The sequence below is a fragment of the Formica exsecta genome, unplaced genomic scaffold, assembly GCF_003651465.1.
Source record: "Formica exsecta isolate Colony F162 unplaced genomic scaffold, ASM365146v1 scaffold233, whole genome shotgun sequence".
In the NCBI taxonomy this organism is placed as follows: domain Eukaryota; kingdom Metazoa; phylum Arthropoda; class Insecta; order Hymenoptera; family Formicidae; genus Formica; species Formica exsecta.
The window spans coordinates 72,532-87,710 of record NW_021849616.1 but is presented as its reverse complement, the minus strand read 5'-3'; the positions used below and the strand labels follow the sequence as shown (position 1 = coordinate 87,710).

The 15,179-nt window shown below is 30.0% G+C and overlaps 1 protein-coding gene across 1 annotated transcript in view; it reads left to right on the top strand.

The window, feature by feature from the left end:
- The first annotated feature begins 1,957 nt into the window (after positions 1–1,957).
- The window catches only part of LOC115235749 (neuroendocrine convertase 1-like), a 23,997-nt gene continuing 10,775 nt past the window's right edge, over positions 1,958–15,179 (top strand). The window contains 11 exon segments of the mRNA XM_029807701.1: positions 1,958–2,080; positions 2,350–2,565; positions 2,940–3,107; positions 3,110–3,155; positions 4,689–4,960; positions 6,336–6,545; positions 7,012–7,112; positions 7,661–7,726; positions 8,549–8,701; positions 9,926–10,098; positions 14,584–14,717. Coding sequence (XP_029663561.1) covers positions 1,958–2,080; positions 2,350–2,565; positions 2,940–3,107; positions 3,110–3,155; positions 4,689–4,960; positions 6,336–6,545; positions 7,012–7,112; positions 7,661–7,726; positions 8,549–8,701; positions 9,926–10,098; positions 14,584–14,717 — 1,662 coding nt within the window.

Sequence of the window (15,179 nt, the reverse complement as noted above, 5' to 3'; positions counted from 1 at the left end):
ATATATATATATATATTGCAATATAGCTTGTTTTTTTCTTTCTTAATTAAATTACGTAACAAAAGAATTAGCAGATCTTTATTCTAACAAATGATTTTATTTGCCCGTATTTAATATCAAAAATTCCTGTTTGTTTGTAAAAAAATAGAAACATTTGCAAAAAGTAAAAACGTTTCCTATCGATTCATGGATCGTGATGTAAAATCCTAAATGCTTAACGCGGCGTGCATGGCATACGTGATCACGGATACGCAAACGTGCAACATTTATGCGCCGCTGTATTGAAAAGTGTATCCTGTCGGATATTCACTAGTTTATCAGCGAGTTCAGTGAAGCATTTCGACGATCAAATTTATTCCTTCTAACCGGATGCACAACAGATATGATGGATAGTGGATTAAAGGATTTTTGCTCACGGTTGTATGGGGTTAAGAGGATAGCAGACAAAACAATTATTGTTTTATAATCCCAATGACCTAAATATTTCCTTGAATTCTGCCGTGGAAATCGATCGCGTTTGATGCTGCATTTATTTGGCGAAAAGTAAAATAAAGAAACTATTATTTTATTTTTGCAATTAAAATATATATATATGCCTCAAACTATCCAAAATGTTCTGTTCGGGAATAATGTAACGATCAGCTGATCTCTCGACTTGTTACAACAAAAATGCCAATAATAATAAATATATTGGAATATTTAACAAAATGTCAATTACAAACACAAGCTCAATATTAAAAATTGCATTATAATAAATAATATTATAGAAATAATTGCACAACGTTACGCAAAAATTATTAAAAATAAAAAATTACAAATAATAAATTATGCACAATTATATTTATATACATAAATTATATAAAACTACGATAACGCACCAACAATTATCAGGAGAGACAGTCAGGAAGTATCTCGAAATAGACGGTATGTGCCTGGTGTTACGGAAATATCATAGTCTATCCCCTTGCACGAATGACGCCCAGTTTTCTACCAGGTGGTCCCCTTCTCTTACATTCCCCCTCGCTCGCTGTCTCTGTCATATTGGTTACGCCATGCGATGCGGCACATCACATACGGATGCTATACAAAAACTGGCCACGTGACACCATGGATAATAATAACGTTACACATGCACGATATACCCCATTTAGACTTTCGATAGTTCCCCCCCAAAAGAATCGCTCGATTCACCAACTGCTTTCGTATGCTATCCTGATCGTAGCGTCCCTTTTACTCATTTGAAGGGCACAAACGTCGGGACGTCTAGTTTTACTCTCACTCTAAGTCAATGAAGGGTAGTTAACCCTTTAATGTGCATGAAATAAATACATATTCTTCAGATGCAATATTCTAAACATTTTGAATATATTGATTTAATTCAAGTATTGTGAATGTAACAATTATATATTATTTTAGAATTTATATTAATTTATTATTATAGTTTTTCTATTTAAAATAAATAGTTTTTTATTCAAATAATAATTTGATAATAAATTAGATTTTATCTAATTATTATTTATTATGTAATGTTTATATCCATTTTAATTAACTAAGAGGGAGATAAAGAGATTAGAATACATAACATTATGATAACTAATCTGTAATATCGCGCTAAATAAACCTTTTTCTCAGCTTATATAATTAATAAAGAAGAGAACATATGTCGAGACAAAATTTATGAGAGAACGTTGGTAAAATATTGATATAAAAACAAGACATTTGAGACAAGACACAAAAACACAATATTTATAATTTTATAAACTAAATACATTTCAATATTAATCGACACTGATGAATATTGAGAGAAAAGGATCAATTGCAAAATGATAATAGAGCAGATGGAAGACTGGCGCTTTAATGCTTATTTAAGCAAAAATTTAAATAAAATCTTAATTCGGTCTCAAGTTCATTAAATATGCAGCGCATATCACTAGTTCTCTTGATAAATTTACATGTAATGGATCTTTTCATTCAGGTTCTCGGATTCAATGACACATATATATGGCTTACGGATGATAAGCCGAGCCAGAAGAAAAGAGGAAATCTTCGCTTAACGAAGGACCTTAATGCAAATTCCAAGGTAACTCCTTTATACCTTACACGAACGTTATTTTATGATCTCAAATAACGTTCTAACTGCAGAACTTCGGAATTATTAATTCTTATAACTAACTCTTTTTTTTAAATATTACTTGCGCATACATAAAATTGCTATTAATATATATTTCTGTACATAAAAATGATATTAATAGATATTTTCGTACAACAATTGTAGTAACATATGATATATTACAAAATGATATACGAAAAGAATGCAACTTTCTTAATACAATTCACATTTTGCCAAAGATCGTTTGGGCGGATCAACAGAAAACTGTGAAACGACTTAAACGTGATTACATCTCGTTAGCCGACTTGGAGTCTGAAAAACCTTTAACAAGAGAAAAGCGTCTGCAATTAAACGCATACGAAGCTGCATCAAATGCCGTTAATAGCGAAGAGGAAAATTACGATGCTGCCCATAGAATATTTAATGACGAGCTTTGGGATCAAGAATGGTATCTGGTAATAATGCTTTACACATTTTCTCAGTTATCGTTTACGAAATAATGTTCTGTTTTCAGATTATGCAAAATAAGATATTTGTTACAAAATTGTTTTAAGATAAAAGTAAATTGCAAAAATATGAAAATTCCAATTATATTTAAGAAATGTAATTTTATCAAATAAAATTTATAATTTACATAAAATATTATACATTGTGCAAAATATACATAAACGTTTCAAAAATGATGAATTTGATTTATTTCAATAGGTTTGAATATATCAAGCTCGGAAAAATTATTTTGTGTTATAAGAAAATTAATTGCTTCGATTTATTGTTGTTATTGTTATCATTACACTGAGATTCTTGAAATTTTCTTTATCAATTGCCATAGCAAGATACGAAGACCGAAAAAGCTTTGCCGAAGCTCGACTTAAACGTCCTGCCTCTCTATCGACGAGGGATAACCGGTCGTGGAGTAAGGATTGCTATTCTCGACGATGGTTTAGAATACAATCATGATGATCTGCGGAGCAATTACGTACGTAATATTTGCTTCGAGCTTTCTCTCTTCATCTCATAGATGACAAGCCATGTAGCTCAAAGATTTGTTTTAGATTTTCAAGAGCATTATTCTATTTTTATATTTATGTTTTTTATGTGTGTGTACATTCATTATTATACTCTCCACTACACACACACATATATTACACTCTATAATATACATATATTGCATTTAAATTCTATATATATTGCATCAAAAAATATATAAATAATTTGATTTATAAGAATAAATTTCTTGAAGAAGTTTATAAGAAAGAAAATATTACAATTTCATTAAAATTTACACATTAAAGAGAATAGAAAATTGCTTTTGACAAATAATAAAAAAAGAAAACATATTATATATTCTTATATATATGTTTTTATCTCACACACACACACACACACACACACACAGCTGTATTTATTATTATAATATTTAAATTTAGGATGCGGAAATTAGTTACAACGTGAACGAAAACGACATTGACCCCCTTCCAAGATATAATGGTAAGGTAATTCCTATCTAATCTATAAAAAAAAAACATATTATATATTTTTATATATATGTTTTTATCACACACACACACACACACACACACAGCTGTATTTATTATTATAATATTTAAATTTAGGATGCGGAAATTAGTTACAACGTGAACGAAAACGACATTGACCCCCTTCCAAGATATAATGGTAAGGTAATTCCTATCTAATCTATAAGTTAAATTTTTCTTCTTTTATAACAATACATGTATAATAATTAATAGCATTATAAAATGGTATGATATTAATATTATATAATACAATAAAATTTAGAGAACGAATATCTTTGCATAATTATTGTATATTTATTTTATGCATCCAATTAATAAAATAAATCATAAATATTCACAAATAATTTTTAAGTCACGATAATCTAATATGCTCATAATAATTCATGATACGTGACGACACACGTCATTATAATTACATTCCTGTGTGGTCGCACATGGCATTTACGTTACAATATATCGGTCAAACTATGGTAGGAACTACGTGATGTAAACGTGTCAAACTCTCGAGTAAATTGCGGGATATCGAGGAGTAAACCGCGCGTTCAGCGCATTCAGTAATGCATTTAAACCATAAACTACCAGTGGGTCACACAATTTGTTTAAAACTTGCCTGTAGAAAACTTTGCTCTCTCATTGAAACTTTCATATCATGATAATAATTTTAATATATAAAAAAATTAATTGTGCACCAATTTTATTTTTCTAATCTTACGTTTCTAATATCATACTATAATTTTTAACTATATGTAAAAGTAAACGTTTGACTACTGTTTTGGTTTCTCACTGCATATTTGTGTCCAATCGTACTTTTATCAGTCGATGTTACTATTCGAACAAAATTATTTATGCGCGCTGAATTTTACATTTCAAAATCAAATAAATGCGTAATGTCACGAAGTTAGATTTGAGACCTCCTGACAGATGCTCCCTGTAGAACATGTTTAATTCTTCTGCTCGCGTACACAGCAGACCTTGGCGAACTTCACCGACCCGATTGAATATTATTGTTTCACAATCGTATTAGAAATTCAACTGCTCCTCAGGGAAAAACGCTCACGGCACCAAGTGCGCCGGCGAGATAGCGATGGAAGCCAATAACCGAAAATGCGGTGTCGGTATTGCCTTCGAGGCGTCTATCGGCGGCATTAAGCTCCTTGACGGCCTAATGAACGATCGCGTGGAGGGCGAGGCCCTAAGCTATAAACAAGAACTCATTGACATCTATTCGGCTTCCTGGGGACCGTCTGACGATGGAGAGACCTTGGACGGACCCCGCAGACTCGCCGGCGAGGCGCTCAAACGCGGCGTAACAGAAGTCAGTTCACTATCAAGTTTACTTCTAATGTTCCAAAAAAATTTTTCATTTAAATAAAAGAGTTTACAGCTGCAAAAATAATTTATAAACTTGAAGCTCAGGGAGCTGGGACAGATAATAAATTATTATTATTTATTATTATTTTCTTTTAAAGACATAGCTAGCATATAATCAGCGCTTTGTAATCAGCAACTTGCAGATATAAATACACAGTAAAATTCATAATAAATATTGTTGCGCCCGCGGATCAATATTATATTTTTTTCTTAATTTTTGATGTTTTCTGTTTCTGGAATTTCGCAAAAAAAAAAAGAAAGAAATGTGAACTTTGTGCGACTTTGAAATCGGATTAGAATAAGCGGATTGACTTTAAAATGAAACACAGGGTTTTTAGTCATTTAATACTTAAACAAGCTTTTACAACACCTGGACTAAGCTTATTTAAGTCTAATTAAACTTTAACTACGTTTCCCACGGCGATTACTTATTGATCGCTTTTTCAGACAACAGACAATCCTAAAACTTTTTTTTCTCTTTTACCTTTTTACTTACTAAAAATTCACTTATGAAATTTTTTTTTATATTTCGCGATAACTATCTACAAATTACATATGATCCACAAACACTAGATACGCTTAACAAAGCAAATATCTCGTGATAATCATAAACTTCTTCTCATTTGTTAATAAATTCACGGTTGTGAAATTTGCGTTTGAAAGTTGGATCGAAATTAAAAAGAATTAACAAATCGTATGAAGAAAAAATTGATTTAAGGAGATTTATTTGAAGGAAATTGATTTAACGTAGATGCAATAGCTGAACTGAAACTCGACCATGTTATAATCTTTCTTTCTTTGTGTGCTCTGATTTTTATTATAGACTTTATTACCTTAGCAAGTTTATTTTTTTACGATTACAGAAGTGTGTCGACTTGTAATATTATCGTTGCAAAAGCTAATTCCGGCTTCAGAAAGATGTTAGCGCAAGAAACTCTTATAAAAAATTTTTTTCTCATTTCTTCCGAGGATTAAATATAAACGAGAAGAATCGGCGTGAAAAAGAAAGATACGATTTTCTTGCATATTATTAGGAATAATTTCTGTACATAAAGCCACACACACAACATTGCATTTTTTCGCAAAATTATAATCTGCATTTTCTGAAATGTAGGAATTTTTAAAATATATATATAATTCACACATTTCTCTTCATTACCTTTCTTTTCTATCTTTTATCTTCCAACAGCGCATTTTTTATGATTTGCAAATTTGCACTTCTGTGTAATCTGATATGTAACGTGAATATTTCATTGTCTGGTGAATAAGTTATTTTTTGCTTGATATTATGGCAATATTGATACTCGAATATTTGACAGGGTCGTAACGGCAAAGGTAACATTTACGTATGGGCCTCTGGGAATGGTGGCAATTCGGATGACTGCGGATATGATGGATATGTTGGGAGTATATACACCGTAGCCGTAGGATCAGTTAGCCAAACTGGAAAACTTCCTTGGTACGGAGAGAAATGTCCTGCTGTTCTCGCTACGACATATAGCAGCGGCGCGTATTACGATCAAAAGATAGTAAGCGTTGTATATATTTTCTCAAATCGATTATTGTATTAATAATAATAAATCGTATTATATTAATCAAATTTAATAGAGATTGAAAAAAAATATTGACAAATATGTGCAAAACTTTATTATTAATTTGAACTTGTAATATATTTACAAAATATGCGTTATATAAATATCATAATTGCACACGTATTTCTCTCTCTCTCTCTCTCTCTCTCTCTCTCTCTCTCTCTGTCAAATTTATCTAGAAAAATAAAAAATAGTTTAGTGTCTGGATCGTAAATGTAATACACGATTAAAATGTTATGAGATTTTGCTCAGAATAATGTCATTCGAATCTAATCTGTAATTTAATAAGATATTTCACAATCATTATCAGTTCTTCCCCTCTGTGATGAGTATCTGCGGAGGAACGAGATCCGTCTTACGGCGAAAATCGAATAATTTAGTAGCTTTTATTTATGCTTTGCAGGTAACGACAGATCTAAAGAATACCTGTACGACCAACCATACGGGTACTTCAGCTTCTGCCCCATTAGCCGCCGGGATATTAGCTCTCGCGCTGCAAGTAAAGTACGAATACAATCAATAGCAATAATCTTTTTCTATTAAATTTTTTGTTTAGAAACGAGAGAAAACACTAACTTGATTATTTATGTTCATTTTTTCGTTTGCAATCGATAAAAAGGGATACTTTATTTTATTATCATTGTGTTATTTGAAACTTTTTCTTTTCGCGCAACACACACAATATTCTCTCTATTAATATCTATAATATCACAAAATAAAAAAGCTTATCTCAAATTATAATTTTAATATTTAAGAAAAAAAAAATTCTTTTTAGACTTCTATTTTTGAAATTAAAAATTTTTCTAAGAATCTACGTGCTCGAAATCAAAATATTCTTTTCCCCGTATTATTCTTCTTGGCTTTCATTACGTTTTAAGATGTGGGACCGCGTAAAATATTCGATACATATCTGCTCTTTAGAGGTCGCAATATATTGAGTTTCAATTTATCCACGATTAATTCACGACTCGAAATAAAGATGTTATTTTAGCAGAAAATTATCGATATTCTAATCAAAGTTCGTACTAACATAACTTCTTTTATTTTTACAGCAAAAACTTAACGTGGAGGGACGTTCAGCATTTGATAGCTTGGTCATCAGAGTATAGTCCTCTTGGGTGAGCATTTCGCAAATAGCAATTCAGGTCACGTGCATCTGCAATTGTGTCAGCTTAAATTCTTATTCGCACTTTAACAGAAAAGATTGTGACGTCGCTTTCACACTGTAAAATTATAATTCGAATGAAACGGGCAAGAAATGATTTTTCTCAATCTTCCGTTAAAAATAATTCTGAATGTAATCGACCGTAATTAATAATAAAATTTGTCTAACAAAGCGATTGAGTGATAATTATATAATTTTTATTGAATAGTTATCAAAGAGAGAAAAGAGATCATCATATAGCGGAAATAATTGCTATTTGATCATAACTGTACTAAAATACGTGCACGTGGATGGCCCTGCACGTTTCTCGTTATTCGTTATTGTTCTACCTCATAATTTATATTTCGTGCTAATTGCCTTCTATTATCGTCTCAAATTATTGAAGCGATTATAATCGCTTTCACAAGAACGTATCATGTTCGCTTTGATGAGAATATTAATTGTGATCATATTTCATGCAAATAAATTACATTTGACATTTAAGATTTAGAGAGAATCGATTTTCATTTCACAGAGAGATACCAGTTTTAATCTTTAATGTAATAATATTCTCTTCGGAAATCCAGTTAACGCGACTGTTATTTTACAGAATTCTAATAATAATGCAAATCATGTTACTTTCATTATAACAAAAATTTTGACAAAAAGTAGAAATTAACAGAGTGTCAGAGTAAAAAGAATAATTTTCTTTTCTTCTTGATACCTGTCATTTTTTCTTACTACTTTCATACACTTATGAGTGAAATGAATTTTTAGTAATTACATAAATTTTCAGCCAAAATCCGGGATGGTTTAAGAACGCGGCTGGATTCTTGTTTAACCCGGCTTTCGGATTTGGGCTTATGAACGGGGAAGCACTAGTAATGGCGAGTTACAACTGGGTGACAGTACCGGAGAAGACTATTTGCGAAGTGGCTAACACCTACGAGTAAGTAAATTAACGGATTTAGAACGTTGGAGCTTAATTACGCGATACGCAAACATTGTATCAAAGTAAATCATACGATTAAAATTATCTAAATGTTTTCGCTTTTTGTTATAGAAGCAAAATAAAAATATATTCGCGCAATTCAACTCAGTTTAGGCTCAAATTATGTATTAGAATAATTAAATACCTAATCTATAACTTTTTTTTTAGATTTTAATTGCTCAAAGCCGCATATATTTGCAAAATTTTTATTTTATTTTTTTAGGTTTTATTTAAATAAAATATTAGTGCCACATATTTATACTAAATATTTTATTTCACGTATTCTCTATAAGGATTAAAAAACTCACGCCCTCTTTATTTAACCCGATTCTGTATTCTCCGGACGTCATGTCAATCGAGCACTATGACCTCCTTTTTCAAAGAAGCATTTCCGGATACTTGAAGAAGCGCAAGATAAGAAATGCATCGTTAAATTCAACAAGGTCGTAAAAGTTCTCATTCGTTACGATAGTGCGGACAAGGTGAGAAAGCGGTGCATCTAACGGTTGAGGACTTTTTCCGAAGTACGTTCTTGAAAATGCAGTTTATTCGATGTTCTGGAAAACAGAACAGAATTCTTGGTACTTATTGTTATCATCAAAGATGCAAATGATTATTTCATATAAAATGGCTCCTACGTGCATGTAACCGTGCATGCACGCTAATCTCATTACACGGTCTCTCAGTTGCAGTAATTGAAGTACATGCATGCCCGCATGTTTTGAAGATTCGCACGGTTTTATATCCCTGAGTGTTTTAACTCGCACCGAGTCGCGTCTGCAATTATTTTCATAATTCGACTATGAATACTCATAAAGGCAGCTTCATTAACTTCCGTTTCTTACATGGACTACGGTATTATCATAATTATTCTCATTTATAACTTCACGCGCGCGCAGAATTTAATCGCTTACAATTACATTTGTGTTGAAAAAATGAATTGCGTATAAAATGGATATTAATAATAGTCTATAATATAAACGTTGAACAAATAATTTGTAATATTATTTATTTTCAAAGATAAAGATAGAAATTATTTCATATAGACAAGTCAATTTCGCAAAGTTTACTTATATATTGTAATATATCAAAGCAAAGTGATCTGCATCATGTGACTTATCGATTTTGAAAATATATGACAATATTTTGGAGAAAGTTTATTTTCAAATTCATTTATTGCAGTATCGATAATGTCAAAATGGCTTATGGAAATGAGAAACATCTGCTATTCGATGCCAGTAACGTTTGTCGATCATCGGGGAGTGAAATTACCTTTTTGGAGCATGTGGAGATCGAGGTGAATCTCGAGTACTCTTGTCGCGGCGCACTAGAGATATATCTGCGTTCGCCATCAGGTATACATTTTTATTTTTCAACCATTTATCATGCATTCACAATTCTTAGATAGTTCGCGCGTATGCGAGAAAATAGAATTTTTCTTGTGTATATATTCCTAATCATTTGGCAGCAAATGTAATATAGAAATAAAAAATATAAGCAGCACTTTTAATAAAATTTGTGTGTGCAAAGTAGCGCACAAGTTTCTTGAGCAATTATGTTTCATCTAAATGCACATCTGGAAACGCTGCTAATCTTCATTTGTATCCGACTTATAGACGTAAAAAGAACAGAAAGACGAGGAAATAACTACGAAGACGGTCGGAACAGACCATTTTATATCCTTAGCTAAGAGACTTAAGAGACCTTTAAAAATATCATGCAAGGAAAATGCTCTATAATTATATCGGTGCTGAAGTCTCAGAGAATATTCTCGAAGACTAAATGCAAATGCATTTAGCTGCATTCATGGAAATCCGCTTGTCAACCGAATTTATTGAGTTCTACTTGCTGCTGTATTTGAATTTATGAAGAAAAGAATAGCTCTCAACGGCGAATAGATAAAATGTTAAAATATGCAAAAAAAAGAATAAAAAAGATGATAAATATTATTAATTATAATAACTAGATTGTATGTTACACGTTTTTTTCGGTAATATCTTTCGGTAATGTGCAATACCTAAAGTAATATAAAAGAGAGATTGAATATATTTCATAATAAATTTTTATAAAATACATATATAAAATTTTTTTAAAAAAAAAAGGAAGAGGAACTTTTTCTGATAAATAAATATTATCCAATTTTATACGTCTTCCTATTCTTTTTACTTATCAATCATAAATTCTCCTTAGTTTGAGATAACGCAATCCTATCAAGACAGGACAGCAAATAATGAACGTATAACTCAAACAGAATTAATACCTTCATTAATATTGCAAGTCACGTTTCTGTGTCGGAAATGCGTTTAACTGCACGAATACGTTCTTAGTCCAATTTATAGGTAGAAATTCAATCTGATACTATCGATGCGATCTGTTTATTCGGAAAAGGACAGAGAATTTGATGGAAATAAAATATTTATTATTTTAATATATTTATTGTTTAACATAAAAATTATCGAATATTACTGTGTTTCAGTAATGTATAATAAGTGTCGGAGAAAAAAGAAAAACACTTTAACATCATATCAAATAAATGCTCAGACGTAAACATAAATGAGTAGATTGCAATTGTCACTTTAGTCAACGCATCGCGTTATTTAATTTTGTGCACGTTTGTTGATTGACGTTATTATTGACAGACAATATTACTTGTATCAGAATATAAAAAAAAATCCAAAATGTATTGAAACGTAAAAAAAAAAGATAAATAAAAATATCCAGATGGATCCAAAATACAATAATATTGAGAGTTGTGGAATTTATCTTATTTACATACTTTACTGTAATTTCTCTAAATTATAATAGAATAATTATCCTGTAATAAAATATCTAGAATCTTATTTTTCTTGCTATTTCTAGTCAGTGAATTCATTAAATTCAAAATTTTATTTCAAGCCTATTTTAATTTTTTACAAGATAAATATATTGAGTAGAATTATTTATATCTTATGTTATATATTACAATTATTATATAATATAAAATGGCTCCTACGTGCATGTAACCGTGCATGCACGCTAATCTCATTACACGGTCTCTCAGTTGCAGTAATTGAAGTACATGCATGCCCGCATGTTTTGAAGATTCGCACGGTTTTATATCCCTGCGTGTTTTAACTCGCACCGAGTCGCGTCTGCGATTATTTTCATAATTCGACTATGAATTCTCATAAAGGCAGCTTCATTAACTTCCGTTTCTTACATGGACTACGGTATTATCATAATTATTCTCATTTATAACTTCACGCGCGCGCAGAATTTAATCGCTTACAATTACATTTGTGTTGAAAAAATGAATTGCGTATAAAATGGATATTAATAATAGTCTATAATATAAACGTTGAACAAATAATTTGTAATATTATTTATTTTCAAAGATAAAGATAGAAATTATTTCATATAGACAAGTCAATTTCGCAAAGTTTACTTATATATTGTAATATATCAAAGCAAAGTGATCTGCATCATGTGACTTATCGATTTTGAAAATATATGACAATATTTTGGAGAAAGTTTATTTTCAAATTCATTTATTGCAGTATCGATAATGTCAAAATGGCTTATGGAAATGAGAAACATCTGCTATTCGATGCCAGTAACGTTTGTCGATCATCGGGGAGTGAAATTACCTTTTTGGAGCATGTGGAGATCGAGGTGAATCTCGAGTACTCTTGTCGCGGCGCACTAGAGATATATCTGCGTTCGCCATCAGGTATACATTTTTATTTTTCAACCATTTATCATGCATTCACAATTCTTAGATAGTTCGCGCGTATGCGAGAAAATAGAATTTTTCTTGTGTATATATTCCTAATCATTTGGCAGCAAATGTAATATAGAAATAAAAAATATAAGCAGCACTTTTAATAAAATTTGTGTGTGCAAAGTAGCGCACAAGTTTCTTGAGCAATTATGTTTCATCTAAATGCACATCTGGAAACGCTGCTAATCTTCATTTGTATCCGACTTATAGACGTAAAAAGAACAGAAAGACGAGGAAATAACTACGAAGACGGTCGGAACAGACCATTTTATATCCTTAGCTAAGAGACTTAAGAGACCTTTAAAAATATCATGCAAGGAAAATGCTCTATAATTATATCGGTGCTGAAGTCTCAGAGAATATTCTCGAAGACTAAATGCAAATGCATTTAGCTGCATTCATGGAAATCCGCTTGTCAACCGAATTTATTGAGTTCTACTTGCTGCTGTATTTGAATTTATGAAGAAAAGAATAGCTCTCAACGGCGAATAGATAAAATGTTAAAATATGCAAAAAAAAGAATAAAAAAGATGATAAATATTATTAATTATAATAACTAGATTGTATGTTACACGTTTTTTTCGGTAATATCTTTCGGTAATGTGCAATACCTAAAGTAATATAAAAGAGAGATTGAATATATTTCATAATAAATTTTTATAAAATACATATATAAAATTTTTTTAAAAAAAAAAGGAAGAGGAACTTTTTCTGATAAATAAATATTATCCAATTTTATACGTCTTCCTATTCTTTTTACTTATCAATCATAAATTCTCCTTAGTTTGAGATAACGCAATCCTATCAAGACAGGACAGCAAATAATGAACGTATAACTCAAACAGAATTAATACCTTCATTAATATTGCAAGTCACGTTTCTGTGTCGGAAATGCGTTTAACTGCACGAATACGTTCTTAGTCCAATTTATAGGTAGAAATTCAATCTGATACTATCGATGCGATCTGTTTATTCGGAAAAGGACAGAGAATTTGATGGAAATAAAATATTTATTATTTTAATATATTTATTGTTTAACATAAAAATTATCGAATATTACTGTGTTTCAGTAATGTATAATAAGTGTCGGAGAAAAAAGAAAAACACTTTAACATCATATCAAATAAATGCTCAGACGTAAACATAAATGAGTAGATTGCAATTGTCACTTTAGTCAACGCATCGCGTTATTTAATTTTGTGCACGTTTGTTGATTGACGTTATTATTGACAGACAATATTACTTGTATCAGAATATAAAAAAAAATCCAAAATGTATTGAAACGTAAAAAAAAAAGATAAATAAAAATATCCAGATGGATCCAAAATACAATAATATTGAGAGTTGTGGAATTTATCTTATTTACATACTTTACTGTAATTTCTCTAAATTATAATAGAATAATTATCCTGTAATAAAATATCTAGAATCTTATTTTTCTTGCTATTTCTAGTCAGTGAATTCATTAAATTCAAAATTTTATTTCAAGCCTATTTTAATTTTTTACAAGATAAATATATTGAGTAGAATTATTTATATCTTATGTTATATATTACAATTATTATATATAATTTTATTCATTAAATATCTATCAATCTCGTAATTAAAACTTATTATAATAAAACAATTTATATATTATATTATAGTATATAAAATTTATTTTAAAAGATAAATATAAGATTCCATTTTACAAAATCTAATACTAAATCTAATACTAACTAGGTCGTAAGTACAATATTATTCAAAGTTGCATGCTTGCTACGCATGCTTGCGAGAAAAAATCGATAATACTCATACACAGCTGTAATTAATATTCGCATGTTATGCGGAACCGATAATGTTTAGTTATTTAAAATAAAATATATGATATGTATACATGCATTCTTTATATAAACCAAATTTAATTTAATACTTTCTCATTAACAGAATGCATCACGATGCATCACATGTGCAATCTTTTGTCTTTTAATGTAATAAGAAATAATATATACTCATAGATATAGATCAATATGTATATACATCATACAAAATTGCATTCATGCATGATATATTGATGCAAGCAATGTGTTTGATATTTTAGGTACTTTAGTCCAGATTCTAAGTTCAAGAAAGCGGGATAAGTCCAAAGATGGTTTTAGAAAGTGGAAGTTCATGTCCGTCGCGACGTGGGGCGAAGACCCTCGAGGAACATGGATCTTGTACATATTTGACAAAGTAAGACATTGAAAACATCTTATCGTGTAGATTCTGCTGTGTAGATTACCGATTCATTAAGAAATCTTTATCTATAATTAATTTTGTTGCTTTTAAGAAAATAATGATATGTTTTACTAAATAATGAAAATATGAAATATAAATTTAATTGTAATATAATATTTGATTATTCCTTTCGCAAAATATATGAATTTCCATTAAAACTTTCTATTATAATAAAAGTGTTTCACAAAATATAGATATACTACCTAGAATAGAATATGCGTGTATTAATAGCAGTAATAAAGATAAAAAATTCAAGAAAGATTGAATATAACGGTACTATAGGTAAAAAAATTTCTTCTCTCTCTTTGTCATCAAATATTTTAAATTACAATCCATAAATAAAGCTCTGACACAATATATATTTATATGAATAAATATACATATAAATAAAAATATCGCAAATTTTTTTTTTTTTTT